Source organism: Lissotriton vulgaris, chromosome 1_1 (genome assembly GCF_964263255.1).
Source record: "Lissotriton vulgaris chromosome 1_1, aLisVul1.2, whole genome shotgun sequence".
Lineage (NCBI taxonomy): Eukaryota > Metazoa > Chordata > Amphibia > Caudata > Salamandridae > Lissotriton > Lissotriton vulgaris.
The window spans coordinates 1,477,270,016-1,477,291,491 of NC_141685.1; the positions used below are offsets into that span (position 1 = coordinate 1,477,270,016).

General features: G+C 41.6%; 1 protein-coding gene across 4 annotated transcripts in view; it reads right to left on the bottom strand.

Moving 5' to 3' along the window:
- MAGI2 (membrane associated guanylate kinase, WW and PDZ domain containing 2) overlaps positions 1 to 21,476 on the bottom strand; it is a 2,816,921-nt gene that overhangs the window by 514,798 nt on the left and 2,280,647 nt on the right. For all 4 annotated transcript variants that reach the window (XM_086967329.1, XM_086967327.1, XM_086967326.1 and 1 more), the window contains one exon: positions 19,292 to 19,474. In XM_086967329.1, coding sequence (XP_086823455.1) covers positions 19,292 to 19,474 — 183 coding nt within the window. The remainder of the gene's footprint in view (positions 1 to 19,291; positions 19,475 to 21,476) is intronic.

Genomic DNA, 21,476 nt, shown 5'->3' on the forward strand with positions numbered 1-21,476 from the left:
AACCCCAATAGTAAAACACTTAGGGCCCGGTTCACAAACTGTACTTTTGAGTCAGTTAACTACTTTTCGCTACTCACAAACAGCACTCTTGTAGAAATTTACACTTTTGTAGTTAGTGCAGCACTACATGTAGCCAGGGCTACTGAAGTTATGTGATTCTACGGCTCCGGTGTTTTTCGTATAGTTATGACTTTGCTGACTTTCCCACATATTCCATTGTCGGCTGCATAATTAGCAGTTTTGAACAAAAAAAATTCTATCTCAAACAGATCAAAAGTTATTAAAAATGCAGAAATGTGGAAATGCAGCGCACAGAAGGGCAACATATGAACATACCATGATTCTAACCACTCTACCCCCTATTAGGCAGGCTAACCATCGTATAAATAATCCAAATGATGAATGGAAATTGTATGTGACCTTTGATACTGTAATATTGATACAAATATTTATTTAAAAAATGCAGATATGGTTTGTGCTGCGCAGCAGAAGGCACTTTGCAACTGTTGACCTTTCTGTTGCATATTGCTATTCTTGGGTGTTAAACTGGTACTGATAAGGTGAAACCCTTGTCTAGGCAGTGTTAACGTCTAAAAATAATAAAATAAAGAGCTGATAGAGTCACAATATGTGCCGCATTATGCTGCATAATTTGCATGATTTAGTAAACCTTGCCACAAAATTTGGTCCTCCCTTGCCACATAATTCCAGTGGCCATTTAATAAAAAAAATTCTTTAGATGGGATTTTATTTTTAATTTAAACCTCAGAATTGTTTTATTTGCAAAAATGTATTTACATTAATTAAAATCTTAATTAAAAATGTGTTTAACAGTGTTGAAGCATTTTTTATTTTGTTCTAAATTTAAAGGAAATATATAAACTCATTTACATTAACACACACATATTACTAATATGTATTTATAAGTTAAATTCTTTGTTTTATTTTCCTTTCACCACCTACATTTTTAATACACACAACATCCAATGTGTTCAGGAAACCAGTCAGCCTCAGTGATGCCTAGAAGGAACAGATCAGGGTGAACATCAGCTGAACCCACCGAACTCAACAACCATTTGGAACAGAAACTCCTGCTCAACATCTTCCAATCCGGTTTCCACAGCAATCACAGCTCTGTACCATCCCTGATTGTTGCCACCAATGACATCTGAGCCCGCCTCGACTGGAGAGAGACTGCAGCCATGATCATCCTCGGCCACTCAGCAGAATTTAACAGGGTATCTCACCACAAGCTGATCGCCAGGCTGCACAACATTGATATCCAAAGCGAAAGCACTTAGATGGATCACCTCCTTCCTCACTGAAAGAACACAGAATGTCCACCTGCCACCATTCACATACAAACCCAAAGAAATCATCTGTGTGGTACTATAAGGCTCATCAATATGCCCCACCCTCCAACACCTACATGACTCCTCTGGCCACTGTTAGATCCCACAGACTCCACATCATATCATAAGCTAACTACACTCAACTCATTCTCTCCTTCTTGGAAGACCCCACCACCACTAAAACCATCTTCCACAAGTGCATTACGAGCATCGCCAACTGGATGAAGGACAACTGCCTGATAATGAACACGGACAAACAAAAGTACTGATCTTTGGCAACAGGTCCTCACCCTGGTACTTCTCATGGTGGCTCTTGGATCCTGGACCAACACCCACCCCTTCTGACTAAGCAAGAAAACTTGGCATTCTCTTTGATAGCAAGCTAATCTTGGCACCCCAGGTTAACACCCTCTTCTGTGCCTACTTCTTCATCCTTTGTAAACTGCATGAAATCTTCAAATGGCTACTGCTAGACTTAAGACACACCATCACACAGGCCCTCATCACCATCCTATTTGACTACGGCAGCAATCTCTATCAGGGATCTCATCACTCCTTCTCCAGAGACAACAGATCATACAGACTCATCCTTGGCCTTCCTCATTGAACCCATATAACCCCTAACCTCAGAAAGTTCAGCTGGTTACCAGAACCAAAGCGATAACAATTCAAGCTACTGACCTGTGCATACAAGTATCCACACACCAAAGGACTGGCATACATCAACCACCATCTGAGCTTCCACCAGTCAGCCAGATGACTATGCTTCACATCTTTTGTTCTCACCCCCACCGCATCTTCCATAGCAGGCATGGAGGACACGCATTCTACTTCACAGTGAAGACATGGAATGAGGTCCCCCTGCGGCTCCTGACCACCCCCTTTTCACCAGAATTCCAAAATGCTCTGTAAACCTGGCTCTTTGACTAATCCCCTGGACCCTGCTTGCACCTGGATACCCTCAGGGGTGACAAGCAGTGCGTAATAAATCTCCTGAATGATTGAATGATTGATGTCTTGATTGATCATCTTTGACACATCCCTCTAGATCCCAATTTAAATATGCCAACTATGGAGGACATTACTCTCCTCAGAAGTCACCTATTGATGTTACTGTTGTTCAATTTGAACAATTTAAGTATTGTCACTTTTGATTAGGCTGTGGGGAAGGGGGTAAAAACATTTATAGTTTGAGAACTGGGTCATGAAAGATGTTCTAGATAAGCAACCACTCCTAAAATCAGTGCAATCTGGTTTCCTTGTCTGTAAATTCATTTTATGTGAAGGCTTAGAATTATGCTTGAATCTGTCTGTCTAATCCGGCCAGGACATTTCCCATTCCTTCTTTATTCAAATCACCATATATTGAGGGTAGCGATAATGAACTCTGTAAGTCGTTGGGTGAGGAAAACTAAAAAAAAGAGTTACGTCCAGAAAAATCTGTCAAGATGCTTCCCTCCGCTCTCACTACAGAAAGTCACCTTGTCAAGCAGTATGCGTGTGGTTACCGTCTGACTGAAGCGTGGCACTCATGTTACCAGGTAATAATAATTACCAGAGTTATGACCGTAAACTGTGCACCACAATGTTCACCTCTTCAAGCAAACTGCGTCTGGCATTGAAAGCCATTGGATGTTATTTGCTTCAGTGCATTGCGCTGACAAACAGATCTTAATTCAATTGTAATTAACTTTAGTAAACTAAACAATACCCACATGCCTTTTTATGACTATAGCAAGCGTTAGGGTGAAGATCGCTCTGCCCGCCAAACCAGAATTGTTTAAGCGCTTAGTCCTCCCGAGAGCGGCGTGCATTTGCAAATAGTCAGAGTAGCTGGCTTTAACAACCAAGGCACTTCTGCTGAGAGTGCAGGCCATCTGCTCATCTGTCCATCTGAGAAAACAAACCCCAATGCTGAGGAGCTGTCCAGCAAGTTCAGAGTCTTTGAAACAGGACCAAGAGCTATCACTGGCTAAATTGGTCATGCTTGCTCCTGTTTCAGATCTACTGCAATAAGTGTGGTAACTCCTCCTAAATGACGCTGATGTTTGGGGGGTTGTCTCGCTAGCGTGACTCAGGTAGTTAAAAGCCTGTAAGTGCAATGCAGACGTTTTATATTTATTGATTTTTTGCAATTTTATAGAGCGTGGAAATGGCCTGAAGGCATCAGAGTGCTTTACAACAAGCAAGATATAAAGGTTACAGACAGTTACATTACTAGTAATTAAAGTTAAATGATTACTTCGGTGGATGTGTGCAGGTGTAACCACAAGAAACAGCTGCAGCAATTGGGCAGAGGAAATATACATTAACAGCATCAATTTAGATGGTGGGGTCAAATAATGAAGGCAGGCCAGAATGCCGTGGAGCAAGTATGTAAGTCTGGTCGAGGGTGAATTAACCAAGATGTCTGTCAAAAAGAAGGAGCTTGAGGTCCTTTTTAAGGTTACTAGGCAGGTGGTTAGACAGCGGGAAGGAGGCAAAGACGTTCAGATTCTAGTGGCACTTCCAGCGAAAGACTAGTTCATGTATTGTTCTCGACTGAACCTGCAACATTTGACTCACCAACATGCTAGGGGTAGCTGAAGTGATACCATTCACGCTTTGACTGCCACAACTCTCCTGTTTGCTGCTAGGAGATTAAGGAAAGGGCAAGGATTGACAATTACAGAAAGTTAATAGTTCCCACACAGCCCTATTTAGTTTTGTTCTTGTTGCTGCCTTCATGTTTCCCCGAGATAAGGGCGGTGCCAGGAGTTGCACCTGTTAGAACCTGATACTCCATATCCATTTTTATATGACTGTCGCAGTAGAAATCCAGGAATTGCCCTAAGCACATGACAAACTAGCATCAACATTTCAATTTAGTGATTAAAATGGAGTCCACGAGGACTCTTGATCTTGGTCAATCTATGTTCCAAGTAGGAATGGAGATCTGCCAGCATGAAAAAACCCAATAGCTGGTCAATTCCAGCCGTCTGCTTCAGAGCAAGATACATTCAAAGAGCCACATTTGAAAATATTGAATAATACATTTCCGAGAAAGTCATGGAAATGAATATTGGGAAGAACAAATGGTGCCCCTGCCTTCCAGAGAGAGTCCAAGTCGAATATTCTATTTCAAGAGGGAAAAAGTAAAAAGAAAGCCAAGGCAATAGCTCAGGGACCTAGTCATTTGCTGCTGAACTGCATTTATTGTCAACATGTTATATGTTTAAGTCTTACGAGCTCGCCCATTCATTGTTCTCCGGTGAGAAAAATTAGATCCAATGACTAGCAGAATAGTCATGCCCGTTTTAATTTTTACTGTTATTATGAAGTGGCACATCAGCAGTAGTTAGCGAAATGTAACATACCAGTATTACTGTGCCTCATGGAAAAACATACAAGAAGATGCATAAGAAGATTTTAGAATTTCGGTGTTGGTGACTGAGCGCCAGGAATAGTTGATGCCAATGACTTTACACTTGACTCAAGATCCAAATGTCTGGTACCCTTATGGCTCTGTTTGAAGGCTCACAACCTAGTGATGGCTTGGTGCACAACGGATTGTGCACCAATGTGTGATTATTATAGTGATCGTTGGTCCCAAGATCATGTTTGATAACCTTACCCTTTAATACTTCTGATCCCGAGAGTTTCTGTTTCTATTTTATTGTGGATTTATTTTTCACATCTAACGCTTAGATTTTTTTAGTGGTCTGAATTCTCACTCTCGTTATTAGGAAATGTAAAATCCGTTAAAGGATCTGTTTAAAAAAAAAATCTCTCAAGTTAACATTTTAGAAAATTCAATAGTTTATGAATGTTTCATAAATATGAGTCTCTTTTGGACTTTTGGACATAGATTTTAGCATGAACAGATGTGCATCGTTAGGTAGCTACATGAGAAATGTGTGTCTCTTATAAGAAGCCAGAAAAGTTGGCACATTTTATTGCAAAGTGAGATGGCTGATATTTAGTATGCAATTAGGTATGCTTCTCCAGTCATATCAATCCATTCAGTTGGAAAGATTTACTTTGAGTGGGGCGAATGAGTGACATCTGCCAAAAATTGATGTCCTGTCTACCATATTACATGTATATAAATGCCAATGGCAGGCTAAATATGGTAGAGAGAACATCTGCCACTTTTTGGCAGATATTCTGTTCCGCCTAACAGAAAAAGGCCAGATGTGCCTTTAACAGCAAATGCAAAAGTTATCATTTTCATATGTTCAGAGAACTGCCAAAGATGCTTAGAATGGTGACCTTTATTCTACTGAGTTTCAAGCCAGAACAACGTCAACTTTCGATACATGATGATCCCAGCACCAGTGTTCTCATGGCACACTCATGACTTGAGAGAAGCAAATCCCTTTGAAAGACTTAACTTTGAACCAAGTAGAATAATAAGGAGATGAGTGATAGATGTGTTAAGGTAATGAGTGATAGATGTTTGTTTTGGAATAACCACCTCAAGGTGCACCATTTCATGGAACTATATATTTATTTTCAGTTATACATACTTTTCATCAATGCTGACATATCCTGAATACAGCATCTGATAATGTGAAATATTTAATCACCGGAATGAAGCACTGGCTAAATGTGATGATGTCAAATAGATCTATTCAAAAACAAAAATCAACTTGAATGTAGAAACATCAACTCAACAACACATTCTTTGGCAGTCAAAAATAAAGTAAAGGTCATCCACAATGCTCATATACATGTATTTCTTATTGAATCAAAAAAATGACCTTTTGTGGCATCACTTTTGCATGCAGATTATGCATTCTAAAGCAACAGGGCGGCTTGAATACAAAAAGGAGCATTAAAATATATTTAGAACAACACAGAAAACATACAACTACATTATCAAATTGTAGTTGAAACATGGTTGAAAATTGCACTACTGCAAATTTTTGGGAGTACTGAACTTGTAGGATTTAACCGGAGATCCAAGGAATTTCCAAACACGTATCCCTCTGAAGAAGTCCTACATTTAATGAACCCTACTTCAGGAAATATTTCCAGTCCATGCTGAAAGTTGTGCTGCAACTTATATTCACCTGGAAGGGATGATATTGTATAGCTGCATAAACCTCTGACTATTGGACAAGAGCAGGATGATATTTATGACAGTGGTCCAGGCGAAGGCAATGCAAAATTATTAACATATCAACCTTCTTTATTCAATGTATGTACTTGGTAGAATATGACAACCACAGGGACTCCACACGATGAGATAAGTAGAATCGCAAGGCCCATTTTCTTAAAAAGCGGACATGGAACCTACCCCACTCCCATTTCAATGTACGTCTCAGAAATTGTAGGTTATGAAATCTAATAAAAAAGATTTTCTAATGGAATAGTATTTTGCCCATGTTTCTTTTGTGTCTTCCTTTTCTTTAAAATGTTTATTGGGTGTCAATTTTCAGATAACACTATATGGGGATATAGTTGTATCCACTGAGTGGTTTACATACTACTTAATAACTAAACTCATCGATTAGCAACATACCTCCCCAAAAAATGAAACTGTTGTATTTCAGGCAAATGTTTCAAGATAACATTTCCATCATCTGGAAAATGATACCTTTTTTAATTTTTATCTAAATTGTGTTAAATCTAGTGAGTATATTCTTTATATTTTCACTAATGAGCCTAATTTAACATGCAGGTTGGAATGATTCTATCATGACATGTAGCTGAACTTGAAATCCCATATCATGGAGAGAACAAGTGTTCAAATTGTAATTAGTTGTTCTAGGAAACATATTATTTATTCTTTGACTAATAGGCGACCCATTGCTTTGATGTAATGTGCAGAAATCATCAATTCATCCTTCAGACTGTGGGTTCCTTGAGTATTTTCAATTCCTCATCACAGCTCCTTTTTGCCAACAAAGTACTTTTCCCCTGGAAGCTATGCATCAATTTATGGTGTTTCTGGGTATAACATTACAAAGAATCAGCTGTGAAGTATCATATATTATGAGCATTGTGACTGTGTTAATCCTCTCAAAGTTACTTAAAGAAAGTTTTTTTTAAAATCCAATATGTGAGGATGTACCAGATGTTTTATCACATGTCAACCGAAATTTAAAGATGCAAGAGCTCATTTGCATGTTTATGTTGCACCGCAATAAAAACAATACTGAATTGGGTGTTCGATTAGCATATTTGCCATATTTAGTTCTGATTTTGGAACATACTGAGAGGGGAATACTCATTATTTTTCTGTGGTGTATGCAGTAATGGGCCGATGAGGATGTTGGTTTACATTTCCTCTGAACAATTACTGTGTTCGCGGTCGAAAAGTAAACCGCGCAGTTATTTTGAATCGGTTCCGACTGGCTCTCGGAGATTCATATAAGTCAGAACCGCATTGTGCACCTCTATGGACAGCGTTTCCGACCTCAAGATTACGATGCCGATTTCCAACAGCCTTTCCGAGTTGGCCTGTCTGACATGAAAAGGGTGCATGGGAAACTGAATTTGTGGCCCCTAGCAGGGGTCTCTTCATCCTGCGGCCTCCAGTTGTGGGCCCAACGCGTACCTAAGGGACCCCCTGTAAAACACTGCAATGTGTGGCAGGCACAATGAGGTGCCCGCAACAGGGTACACAGTTTTACACAAAGGCACCCATTTGCGCATAGGAGCCTGTGTTACGGCCAGTAGTTGGGCGGAACACGAGCTCCCATAGGGAACAATGGGACTCCGAATCACATCGTAATTGTGCAGGCAGAACCGCTGACCGCGAGTCGGTCAGTCCCGTTCCGAGACGGACTTTCCGCCCAACATTGTAATAGGCCCCTTCGTTCACAAACCAAAACTTCTCTATATTCATAGAACCACACTTGGTTTGTGTATCAATTGTTCCTTTATCAAAGATTTGTTTGTATTTATGTCAGCGGAACGACCAGAAAACATATGCTATTTTACATATCTTCCTCCATTAAAGATTATTTGGTCCACATGAGTGTTTCTAATATGTTTGTTCAATCTCTTCATAAATATGATATCTGACTAACACAAATATTTTTTGTAACAGGCCATGCTGATGACTGACAATATTAAAAATTGGGGTACCTTGTCTAAGGTTTTTGACGGTGTTGGTCTACCAGACAAAAAACGTCTGATTCCCAAGCGAAAACAGAAGGAGAATACCATAGTTTGCACAAGTCCCAATATTTCTTGACCTCAATCTTTTGCTTTCCACATTCCCTTCTCCCATTAATAAGTGTGCAGACATTTGTTATCCGTGAATATGAAGAATAAATGATGCAAAGTAAATAAATGGTAAAAATGTGACACAGTTAAATGGTACTCTAATTATGGATTGGTTGATCAGCACTGTTGACATTCACAACTGCGATCTGGAAGCTGGAGTTCCGCACACATGTCATCAGTGAGTATTTTACTCTGTGAGCTATCATAGGCAGTTCCATTGACAAGTACCTGACAGTGTTGATTAGTTTGACAGGAGATGATAGTTACTGAACAGTCAATGGAAAGAATATGGCTGATTTTTTTTTTTTTTAAAACCTTTATTGACATTTCAACCAAATACAAGTATGGGCCTACAACCCCGGGGGCTGGCCGCTAAGCAGTTAGATTATCAGAGAGCAAATTTTAAATCACATGCAGCACCTCGGGGAGCAGAATCACCACACTAGCGTACTCTTGGTCACTGAATAGCACAATTAGAAAAACAGGATAGAAAAGGTTTTCATTTGATAGTATAAGATGGAAGGATCAGGTGCCGAACAATTTCCCAGCAGCGAAAAATGGCAGGCAGAATAGTAAACGTGTCAACAGTAAACAGTAATCGGTCAAATCAATGGCACTGAAACAGGCGGTTCAGGATGTGAAGGAATATTACGGTCAATTCGCGCCTGCTAGTCACCTGCCCTAAGACCCAGAGAACACCACGAAAATTGAGGCACAGATGAAAAAGCAGTGATTGATACCAAAGGAAACCCACTGCACTGACCCAGAAAAAGAAAAAAGACAAAGAAAGATAAGAGACGAGAACAAGGCCATAGAAACAAAATAAAAACGAAAAATCCCCTCCCCCAACCCCCCACCCTGCACCCCTGCAGATGACTATGGCCCCCCCAGCAGTGTGCCTGTCGCCCGAGAACCAAACCCGAAATATAGAAGAACAGAGAAAAAGGAAAAAGAAAAGAAACCCCACCCAACGGGGAAGTGGAGGAGGGCGATAGTCTCTGCGCTCCCGGTCTCTCCCCCCCGCCCTAACAAAGGGGGCCCCCCTAAGCCAGCACGAATAAAGTTGTCCACCATACAAAAATACCCCCGGGGGAACCACAAACCCCCCGCCCCGGAATCCGTCTGTTAATGAAGCAGTCCCGTTACCAATAGATCCATCGTAAACAATTCAACCCACAATCTCAGCCTTGGCCCCGTCTATCAAAGTTGCAGAGTCCCTCGGATAAGTATAGCCCCATCCCCGGAAAGTCAAAAGTCACACAGTAGCAGCCGAAGCTTGGGCCAGCAAGTGGGAGAGGAATAGCAGATCCCAACGCACACGGCTTGCACAAACGATGTCCCTCCCCGTCTCCGAAACCAAGCAGCGTTACATCCGCCATGTTGGGAGACCGATCGGGGAGGGGGTGCGACTCGTTCCGATCCAAATTATAGTGTGGGCCAACAGTGTCCAGGATGGGGGAAGCAGTGAAATGTTCCGATAACTGTAGGACCGATGTTTCCGAGAACGTAAGAGAATCACCAATTTCAGCACACACGATGAGTTCCATTTCTTCGGGGGCAGGCACAGCTTCCAGCACCGGGTCAAACGCGCCACTAGGGCGCCCAACAGGAGGCAAGTCGGCTGCCGGGTCTCAAAATTCAAGCCAGGGCTTGCTCCCAGTCCTATGATCCCATCTGCTGCCAACAGCAAACGATTGACCTGGGCCCTCATAGTTGCGCGAAGCGCCCCCAGTTCCGCCATTACCATCCGCAAGGAAGGGCCACATTGAGTCTGTTCCGCCAAGTTCCATACGTCCGCAGGCATAACGATCTCCACGGAGAGGCGCCCTCTCCGGGGCAGGATGCGCAGGAACAGAATCAAACCGTGAAGGACGGGCCAGCAGCACGCAGCAACGCGTGGCGGGACCCCCGCCCCGGGGCACCAGCGGTGCTAGTGCAGAGCCTCCGATGCAGCACCGCACGCCACCCGTCACCTCACCTCAGTTACAGAACCAGGCAGCAGATGGTTGCAAAGTAGTACAGAGAAATTTTCAAAAGTTCCAAGGACCGGACCCAACCACTCTCCTCAGTCCGTTGCTGTTCACTTTGGACCCGGGTAGACCAGCAATCGAGACCCCGGCTTCCAGTCTGGGTTAGGCCTCAAAACAATTTCGATGTTACTTCACTCCAGAACATCAGAAAAATTCCGTGGTCACACCATTGGGGTGCCGACTAGTTCACCCACACGAATCCGGGGCAGGAGATCAGGATATTCGACAGGATAGGCGAGCGTAGGACGGAGGTCAGCGGAGCCGGGAGACTATGCGGCCATCTTGGTTGGTATCGTAGCTCCTCCAATATATGGCTGATTTTTTATCTCACTTCATGATTTCTTCATCTTCAGAATAGCAGCTCCATTTCCTACTACGCCTGGAGTCATTATTTCTCCTAAGTACTTTTATCCACTCAACATCCCCTACTGGAACTTTTAAATATTGGCTTGAATGGGAGCACATACCTCAACAGGTTCCCACATGATGGTCAATCGATACAAGTTGAGTAAAGACACCTATTAAGACACCTGGTAACTCAAATGCAATTGAGAAGCTGGGCAACCAATATCTCTCTAAGAATAAAACCGAATTTAGAAAGGTTCCCTTCAAGAGATCTGATACCTTTCCAGACATTTCTCCGATGAACAAGCTTAATATACAGATAATTCAATTTCTATGAACTTGGTTTGGAATACGACAACAAGCTCTAAAACAGGGGCTGAAACTTTAGTCGAAGCTGTACAATCCTCAACAGCAGAGAAGAGCAATGTTGACGCACCTTACTCAAAAATAGAAATAATTGCTACTAGACATGTTTTGCTCCATGAACACCCAGACTAAGGAAATTGAGTCCACGTGGACAGCCCAGCTAAAGTGGGCATTTCAAAAAGATTGCATTACAAACTAAACTTAAAAATACATAAAAACAAGGAATAGGTTTGCATGTATGTGTAGAGAGCACAGAACAAGTGTAAAAGTTGTATTTAGTGATAATTGCCAATCAATCAAACTATTTATAATCTTCAATTGCTATCAGAATAAGGGACAGTCGCAGGGGGAAATGGAGCCAAAGGTATCAAATATTTTGTTCTTGCACAGTGGCAGAGTTTGCAAGTGCAAACGTGAAACAAAACGCAAATTACTAAAGTGCATTGCAAGTCTCTATTACATGTTTAAGAATAGCAAAGGGCGAGGTAAAGAGGTGTTCTTCCTTTAATTGTGACTTGCAGGGACCGGTATTCTATGGCCTGAAATAGCAAATGTTTTTTGTGATCACAAAGCATGTGCTGTGTGATGTTCAGGGTTGGGTTTGATGTACTACTACTACTACTACAACTACTACTACTACTAATAATATTAATAATAATAATGATGTCGTAATAATAAATAATATTGGCAAACATCAGACACTTATGACCTCGTTAAGAGTGGCCCAGAATTGTATCACTGACTGCACTCGCCTGCAAGGGGATCTCTAATCCCCTTTAAAAGTGTAAGTGGATTGTCACCTGCACTGAGAAATCATGGAGGGGCTACAAAGCAGCCGCTCCGTCTTTCAGAGGAATGCAGTGCCCCCAGGGCAGCACGAGTTTGGGGCTGCCCTGGGGAGCACTTTCGCTGTTTGCACCTGTTGCACTTGTTCTAAGATGTGCCATACGCAAGCAGGGAAAGTGTGCCCTTTAAGTAATAGGGTCCCTTGACATATTAGAGATTCCAACCCTAGAGTACCCATGTACATACATCTGGAAAACTCCTAATGAAGCTCTAAACAGTTTAAAGAGATTTCACTAACATGTAACGTGACTACCTTTTCAACTGTACTCATTTTATTGACCAATGGAGGAAGAAAGGCTGATTCAATCCCTGCAAGATCGAGCAGTGGTCAGGAGGCATCTAGGGCAGTGGCGCCTCCTCTGTTAAGGAAGAGACGTGTCACCCCATTGCTCTCTCAGCAGTGCACAGAGGAAAAATAAATGATAAAACTATTTTATCATAATTTTATTTTTCTTCGCTGTCACTGAGTTGAGTCTTGAGGGCAGGGCCATCCTGACAGAAAGTCAGTAACGGGGAGGAGGAATGGTGGACACTGAATGTGCGTGTCAGTTGGGCCGGCCATCTTAGGATGGCTAAACTGACATGCGCACTTATCCCTTTTCCAACACAAGCTGTGTTGCACAGCGGGATGGAGAACATGCACAGGCTCCCTGTCTGAGCACCTAACCAGGCCACTCAGACCAATTCTGGTTCTGCTTCATGCTGGTAATAATAAGCATGACCGTGAAAGTGGTGACGAAGGCGTAATCTAGGCAGTATCGTCTCCTGGGCACGAATATACTCATATGTAACAAAGCAACTAAAGTATTTTCAGTCATTATATTGTTGCTTTCACCTTAGATTAGTCTGAGTCATGTTCTATTAAGGCCAGACCATAAGCAAATCCCACAACATTTAACAAACTACTGCCTACAAACATTAATGACTCTAAACTGCAGTCTCAGCCCAAGACGATTGGATGATCGGGTGTGTCGGCCCAGAACTGAGGTGCAGAATGTAAAATTATAAAAACATGAAATAATGGAATCCCATTCATGAGAAATCAAGTATTGAAAAATACTTTAAACAGAATAACAAAATTACCAGCAATATGGTTCATTCAAAAAGTGATAGTAAATTCCCCTAAAAGGTTAAACCAATGAATATAATAAGAAGGATTTTAAAAGAACAAAATACGAATAAAGGGTGGTATACTTTACGGGGGCACTCTTTAGATCAAAATACTGCCCACACATCAATTTACACAAATACAATATGCAAACAGCACCATAATTAAATGCAGGTCTTCAAAAAATTTCTTCTCGGTGTAAATCAGACCTACGTCCAACAAAATTAGACATTGCACGAGATTCACAAAGGCGGAGGTCCAGACATTTAAAAGGTATGTCAACGGTGTAACATATCTATGCATACTTTAACCTACCTAGCTTTTACAAGGACAAGCCAAGCAGATAATCAGTGAAATAATTTGCAAATGTGGTGATCATGAGGTCAGGTTTCATTTACTTGGAATTCGGAAGCAAGTGCCCATACCGTTCCAAAATATAAGCACAGGTAAGGTACTTTTTGGAAGGACCTGCTGCAAATTCCGCTGAAAGTTTGAGAAATTATACCGACTACCCCATTTTTCAATGGGGAAGAGTGTGGCACAATTAAGGAATCCCTTCCCATACATTCCTATGGGGCAAGGGGCCCATAGGTATGAATTGAAATTGTGTGCGCAATTTGAGAGTACCTATTGGCCTTAGTGGCCCGTGGTGGGAGTGCTGCCGGACGCTGACGTGGGGCGGGGGAGGGGCAGGGTCGGGGGTAATAAAACCTGGAATACGGTTGAACAGAGGTAAGTAAATAAATAAAAAAAAAAAAAAAAAAAAAAATGAATTTCATTGCATGCGCTGCATCGCCAAATGCGATGAAGCGCTCGCAATGAAATTCGCTTGCAGTGCATGTGAAGGTGGCTGGCCTTTCACTGGATTCCGAGATAGTCCTCTACTGCATAGAGTGGACGGCACTAGAATCCTTCAGTCGCCACTTGTATTATTGGATAAATTAACATCTGGATGCCATCAAATACCACAGGCATGCAGATACCACTGAACAAAAATGCAACACCACTGGAAGAGAGATTTACACCCCTACTATAGGTGGCACTGTCATGTTGGAAACACTGTCCACCATAGGCACCCTCTCTTCCATTTGTGGCTCGCCTAAATCCAAAGGAAATGGCATGTAGACAGGTCTGGGGTTTTGAATACAGGTGATTACTATTACTCAGGGAAGTTAATTCCCTTGCCTTGCCACACAGGACTGGACTCCAGTCAGGACAATTCCTTCTGTAAAGGGTTTTCCAAAGGGAAAGGGGATGGGTACTAATCCGCAGACACAGGGCATATTGATATCCGATAGATAATGATTTTTCATCTCTTTGAGTTAACATGTCAAAAGTAGACGAACAAGCACTGAGGATTAAGTGGTATGGAGATCAAGGTAGGGATTTAGAGGATAATGAGTCGAAAATGGTAAGTATCTCAAAGTCAAGATTCCAACACACAAAGTTTATAAAATCCTACAAAAACTTACATCAGCCCCATGAAAATATACAAGATATCTGTATCAGCAGTTTTGTCATGGCCCTGATGTGCACAGGCATAAGCATATGATATGGGATTTTTTATGGGACGTCCCAACCTGAGAAGTTTTTGGTAAAGAATTACCTAAATGCAAATGGACATGTTAGGGAAGACAATTCTACATAGTCTGAAGGACTGTCTGCTAGGCCTGTTCCCGCGACATAAAAAGAAAAAAGTGGGTACCCGGTTCATTGTTCTTTTGCTGGTAATGGACAAAGCGCTATTGCGAGGGAACAGAAATCTCTAGGAACACCCGCATCTTCCAAAATTGTGACAGAGATGAAATGGGCTGACTGTGAAATCAAGGCCTGTCACAGAGAAAAGAGCAGGGACTCGGTAGAAAGAGTATTAACAGCTCATGGGATGAAGTGACATCTTTGTTTGTTACTGAGCCATAGATGAGTTTGGGCACTTCTGACTGCCCTGCAACCCCGCTGGGAGAGCAAGAGTGACGTGATTGGATGGAATGCTTCCCAGTCTCACCCTATTACATTTGTACTGTATCTTGGTCTGCCCGCGGGCATTGTTTACTGTCGTTGTTTTGTACGGCCTGCTAAATAGGCGCTCATCCCATCCAATGCGACTTCTTATCTAAATTCTGATAAAGTTCAAATATTTCAATGAATAATGGATAATAAAAATGGGACTATGGCCAGCCTCTGCACAAGGGGTTGGTACAAAGTTATTACTTTGTTTATCAGTTGGTGCACAGTCTTGGAGCAATGTGTTAAGACTTCTTGTGATCTCAATTAAAATTGTAAAGAAATTTTAAAAACAAAACATTTATGTATGGAAGGTATCTAAAGGTATGAATAATGACGGAATACAGTGCAACTGCAAGAAATTTGGTAGAGGGTTGGGAATAGACATCCGTAATCCACAAGTGAACTTCCTAAAATGAAAAGCAAAGTAAGGCAACATAGATACACTGATGAGGTAAGCAGAGTGACCTTCTGAGTACCTGGTTAATAGCAAAATCAGTAGTTTAAAAAGCCTAGAAATGGCAGAGGTGCGCTGTGCGGTGCTGTATATAAGATATTGTTACTATTATTTTTATTAGCAGCAGTACCACAAGTAGTATTACTACATAGATCCATGTTCTCTTCGTCTCTAATGATATAAACTTTTTTTTTATTTTTGGAGATTTTGAATATAAATTGTTCATGTCATATGTGATGTAGGTGTAATAGGGCTGCCACTGGTGATTTTTTTACCATTTGTTGTTTCGTACAGAATGATATGCATAAAACAATAGGACAATGACTGTTTACTTTACAATTTCGCAGGCTTCATTTCAACATTTTGTTCCCATCTTAAAATCTGTCATAAATGAAACTTTCTGCACCCAAATCTTTCAGGTTTGCATGTTGTCTTTTCTTTTGAGTTGTATGAATGTTTTTACTTCCCTGACTGAATTCAGTGTTCCACTAACCTAAAGTGGTTTGAATATATATGTACCAGTGATGAAGGGGTGGCTCAGCGAGCGGATCACTTGCTGCTAACCAATGTGATGTTCTGGAAATCAAGGGTGTAAATTCCTGCCTTCACCCTCCCAAGGAGGGCAATTGTGTAACAGTAGCATCTGATATTTAGCACTTAGACATAGCTACAGTGTGGTATTTAGTGTCATATAAAAACGTCTCATCGTTATTATCGCTCTATTGATGCACTTGTATCAATAGATCATAACTCGTTGCGGGCAGGCAAAAATGACACCTGTCTTCCACGGAAACCTCTATAATATATGATTGATGTGATCTTATGATGGATGTAGGACTATCAGAAGGTTAAAAGGCTTATGACTAAAGTCGGATCGCGTGGAAGGACGGATATGGGATGGGAAGAGAGAGGGTTGGGGACATTTGTAAGAGGAAATTGGATGGAGAATGCGTAATGGCAGTGAATAAAAATTATAGCACATCATTAATCTCACCAAGGCACCGCCACAGCCAATTCCATGTAACAGACAGGAATCAATGATCAATGACACAAATTAATGGGATGGGATTTCTCAGAAGTCCGACAAGAAGGGCAAGTCGCAAGCTGGATTTATATTAGATGTGCTCAAGAAATGTCTGCATTCTCTTGTAAGGGGAACAGGCAGGGCATGTGCACATAGAACCAGGAACACAATGCATGCCACACTCACATACATGCAAAAAAAACATGCTGTGAGTGACACAGCGCTCAAAGTGAAATGATCAAGGAGACAGGTCGACATGCTCACATACATCCATCCCTCTCCATCATTAATGCAAGTAAATAAAATCCCCGCATTCTGACCACTGCTCTATGGTTGGGGCAATCAACACTGGTCCATGAGAGCCAAATCCACTATCAATCTTTGTAGGATACCCTCCTGGGGCAAATATACATACAGGGAACATGACTGTGAATTATTTACAAAGGCAGCGCTTGTAATGCATCTCTAAAATTGCCCTAAGGAACTTCCCCCCAGCTCCACGAAGCACAGGCTTTGACTTGAAAAAAGGGTCTCCATCAAATTCTTAAGCAGATGTTCATTCCTCTGTAAAGGGAATGAAAACATCAAAACCTAGTGCAGATCACAGAAGAGGACCTATGGGATACAGACCACTTTTCAGAGTTTTATTTCAATTTATCACATATATCTTCGTAGCAGGAGTTCTCATCTTTAAGTTCACCCAATAATTAACCCTGAGGAACATCCAATGCTTCTTTTATTCTTTTCTCTGAACATATTTTTCTTCCCTGCCACTGAGGCTCTCCACTGTATTATAAAAAGCAGAGTGATAGCAGCTATAGGGGAATGTAGGTGAATGCGCCTCTTGGATAATGGACACAAAGGTCTGAATGTAATACAACTAGTTGAAGGAATAGCTTCTCCGGAGGACACGCAGAAGTCTTTAGAGAATGAAATGTCAAGACAATGCATTAGCACAAATCACTATTGGGCCTATTCCTTACACCAATAGCATTACTGACTTCCAGCAACACTCACAGGACTGTAGGTATAAAAGCTCTGAGATAGACTAATAATGAATGTGAGATTAATATTTATTATACTATCCTTATGTAATATGCAGGAGCTGGATTTTGCCACGACTAAGAAACTGCTTGATGACATACCATTATGAAGAAACCTCCATGAAGAAAACTGTTTATCATCAGTAGAGATACAATCTGACATAAAGTAAAAAGGGTGCATACATTAAACGTATAATAATCACTTATGGAAATAGAGTGAGAGATAGGTTACAGCCGGTGCTTCGATTAAATTAAAGTTTACATTTGTGGTTAGGATTAAACTCAAACTTAATGTAATGGTACATTTTTAAAGTAGGTCTAGGGATTGGCTGATCATTAGAGTTACTGTTAGTGCGGATAGCTAGATAGAAACTGGCAAAAAAACAAATTCCTATTGAAGGTTTGCTATTGTAATCCATCTTTTATTAAATGAATGTTTTCCTTTCTGAGTTCTCCACAATAATATTTCTTTATAAAAACGTTTTTTCGTCCTGAGAAAAAAGAGGACCTTGACCATCTGGTATGGCACCAGCATATCATGATCTAAATATCACCTGGCAAAAGTATTGTGTCCTGAATATCCGATACACAAATATTACTCCATCGGAGTTAATCATTTAGAAACTATGCCCAATAGAGTGAAATGTTTGTAAACAATATTTAGGCCATCATATATGTGTTAGAAAGTATTTTTGGAGTCGATATTGTGGCACAAGCACATTCATCTACTTTGGTTTGGCAGTACATTGTGTACATCTCGCAGTATGTATGTATGTATGTATGTATGTGTCTTGTATAGCGCACTGCTGCCCTGAGGCTTCGTGGCACTGTAGACCACTGGGGAACCCGTCCTGGCTATCCCTGTGAGATGATCCCTACTGGGTATCTCCAAGGTGAAACCAGGCATCCTCGGCGAATGTGGGGGGCCGTTGTAGAGATGAGGCAAGCTAATGCCCAGAGTTGCCGAGTGTGGTCCCTGGTTAGAGTAGGCACTGAGGCGAGAATTATCGAGTCCGCTGACCCTGGTTCACGACCCTGCCGCGTCAGGAATTACACACTTTCCACGTTATCCCACAGTAGCTCCTCCTCTTTAATAGTTTACCAGGGCCATTAATAATTCCCATTTTTCGTAAAAATATCTAGAAACTAGCAAGAATATGCAATATATTTTCATATCGAGGACATATGTTTTTAGCACATTTCCACTAGATTGCACAGTTTAGGCATGTACTGATGTAAATGGGACGTCATTTGCCAGCTACACATGGACGGGTAGAGGTATGCAAGAAAAGGCAGTATGACCATACTTGAATTTGAATGAAATGTGCACTGCTGAATGCCCCCTCTGAGGAGTGCAGGAGCTTCCCCTTACCAGGCTAGCAGATAAGCTTGAACGTACCAGAAGGCGGTCCTCTGATTCCGGTAGCGCCTGTCCATCTGAGGTAGGGCTAATGTAGCTTATGCATAAGGGAGTCCAATAGGAAAAGGCGTGCATTACCTGTCTCCATTTTGCCGTCCTGTGCTGCAGGGCCCTCGGGTATCACACTCTTCACCTGCAGGAACTCGTCTGGCTCATCACCCCCAATGATGGTGAAACCGAAACCCATGTTGCTTTTTTTGAGAGTGGTGCTGAGGAACGTCCCCTTCAGCTGTGATGCATCTCGGGTGAAAGGCGGTTTTTCTACAAAAGATGCCATCGTCAAACAAAAACACATGCATTTAGAATCTGAGTCGTTTCAGAAAAGCAAGCAGGTGCACATCAAGTATTTCATGAGAATATTCATTTTAACACTGCACGTATAGACAATCTGAGAAAAGCAGTAAGGAGGGCTGATTTCGTACTTATAATTCATTCAACGTTTAGTAATCAAAAATGTTGATTAAATGAGCATTTTAAATCAAATTTAGCAAGTCAGAAAAATCCTATCAGTATTTAGTTTAAAGAAATAGTCTGTTATAAATGTTATGGTATGATATGCTATGCTAAAATAATGTATGGAATGCTGCAGCATTGGATGGTCCATATTTCTGCATTAAACACACATTTATGTCCAGGGACTACGTGATGCTAGTAAAAGCATCAGAATACACTTCTATATCACCCAGCACTCACTGGTCAACAAACACTGACACCACCACTGATTCAGTCACAGTGGCAGTAGACCTAAGTCTGATATGTGTATAATATACGATGACCATCAATAAATACATGAATTTTTACATGTACTGTTTTTCCAGAAACATTTAAAGGTAAGAGATTTCAGAGACAGGTTGGTATTTTCTTTCGTGGGAGCATCAAATAATGGTAAAAATGAATAACAGAAAAACACTACAGTGGGACCATGTCTGGTTTAAGTGCAATTGATTTTGTGGTGCACATTTTCCTGTGCATAAGTGCTAAAAGAAACTTGAAATGAAAGCTTTCGCCCATTTACGGTTAAAATGTCCACAGAACTGTGAGGCTGTCTTTGCAAGCCTCGCTTGCCTTTCTCAGAAAGTTATGCATTCTCCTTCGGCTCAGAACTGTAAAGGCTTTTACAAGCTCCTGCAACTTATTGCCTTAGCCCCGTGGGAGGCACAATTTGCTGTAAAATAGTATTTCTCCGACCCTTCTCGATAAATGTTTCCCACATATATAATCAAATATTCCCAAAATAGCTTTAGAGAGAGTGGTTGTTGAGTATTTCCTGCAAATCCCTGGAAGCCGCTGTTAAAACTGAATTAATGTACGTTTACTCTTTAATGCATTCCTCAATCATGCCCCACTACATTTCATAATATGCATTTTTGAATTAGCATATGAAACATATATGCATTTATTTGTACTTTCATTTTCAAATTCACGTGTTGGAAGTCGCGTGGATCTTGGATAGGATTGGTTGTGCGCACTGACGACAAAGCTCCTGGAAGCTTCAATACATGAACTGTGGCCTACGCGGCGCTTATGTTTCTAGCTGTTAGGTCACCTTTTTATATCGTTTGAAATACTGACGTATGGGCGCTCGTGGCGGGTTAATGGCGCTTTGGCTCTATAAATGAATGCATTTATTTATGTATTTATTAATTAACCATGGGCAGGGCCGGACTGGGAACCACAAAGGGCCCTGGCAAATTGCTAGGTCGCCCCCCCCTCCCCCCCCCGCCTCCCCGCTCGGGGGCGTTGGAGGTGCCGCCGAGCTCTTTGCTGGGGCCGGTTTTTGGCCGATTTTGGTACAGGGCCGAAAAAAGGCCCTCTAACAAAAACGCCCCTCAGGGGCCCAAAACTGGCCCCCACCCGTGCAGCGCACTGGGGGATAGCCCGGTGCCCACTATGGCCAGTCTGGCCCTGACCATGGGAACAGGAGACGTTTGCCAAGAAATGCTGTGCATATAAGCATTTTAAACAATGAATTATCGTTTATTGTAGGAATGTTATTTATTGTATAAATTATGGATGTTTATCAAGACATGGCAGCATTCCTCCACTTATCATATATATATATATATATATATATTGATGGTGGACAGAACTATGCCTGACCCACCCCCCTTTCATAAAGAGAGCGCTAATACAATAACAGAGGGGGCTGAATCCAGATGGCTGTCTGTGCATCAAGCTGGGGTCGGCATCAAGAATACTGCTGGTTCAGTCTCAGTCATTATCCATTCAAGAGTCCATAGCAGCAGTTTACTCCTGCCAGTGC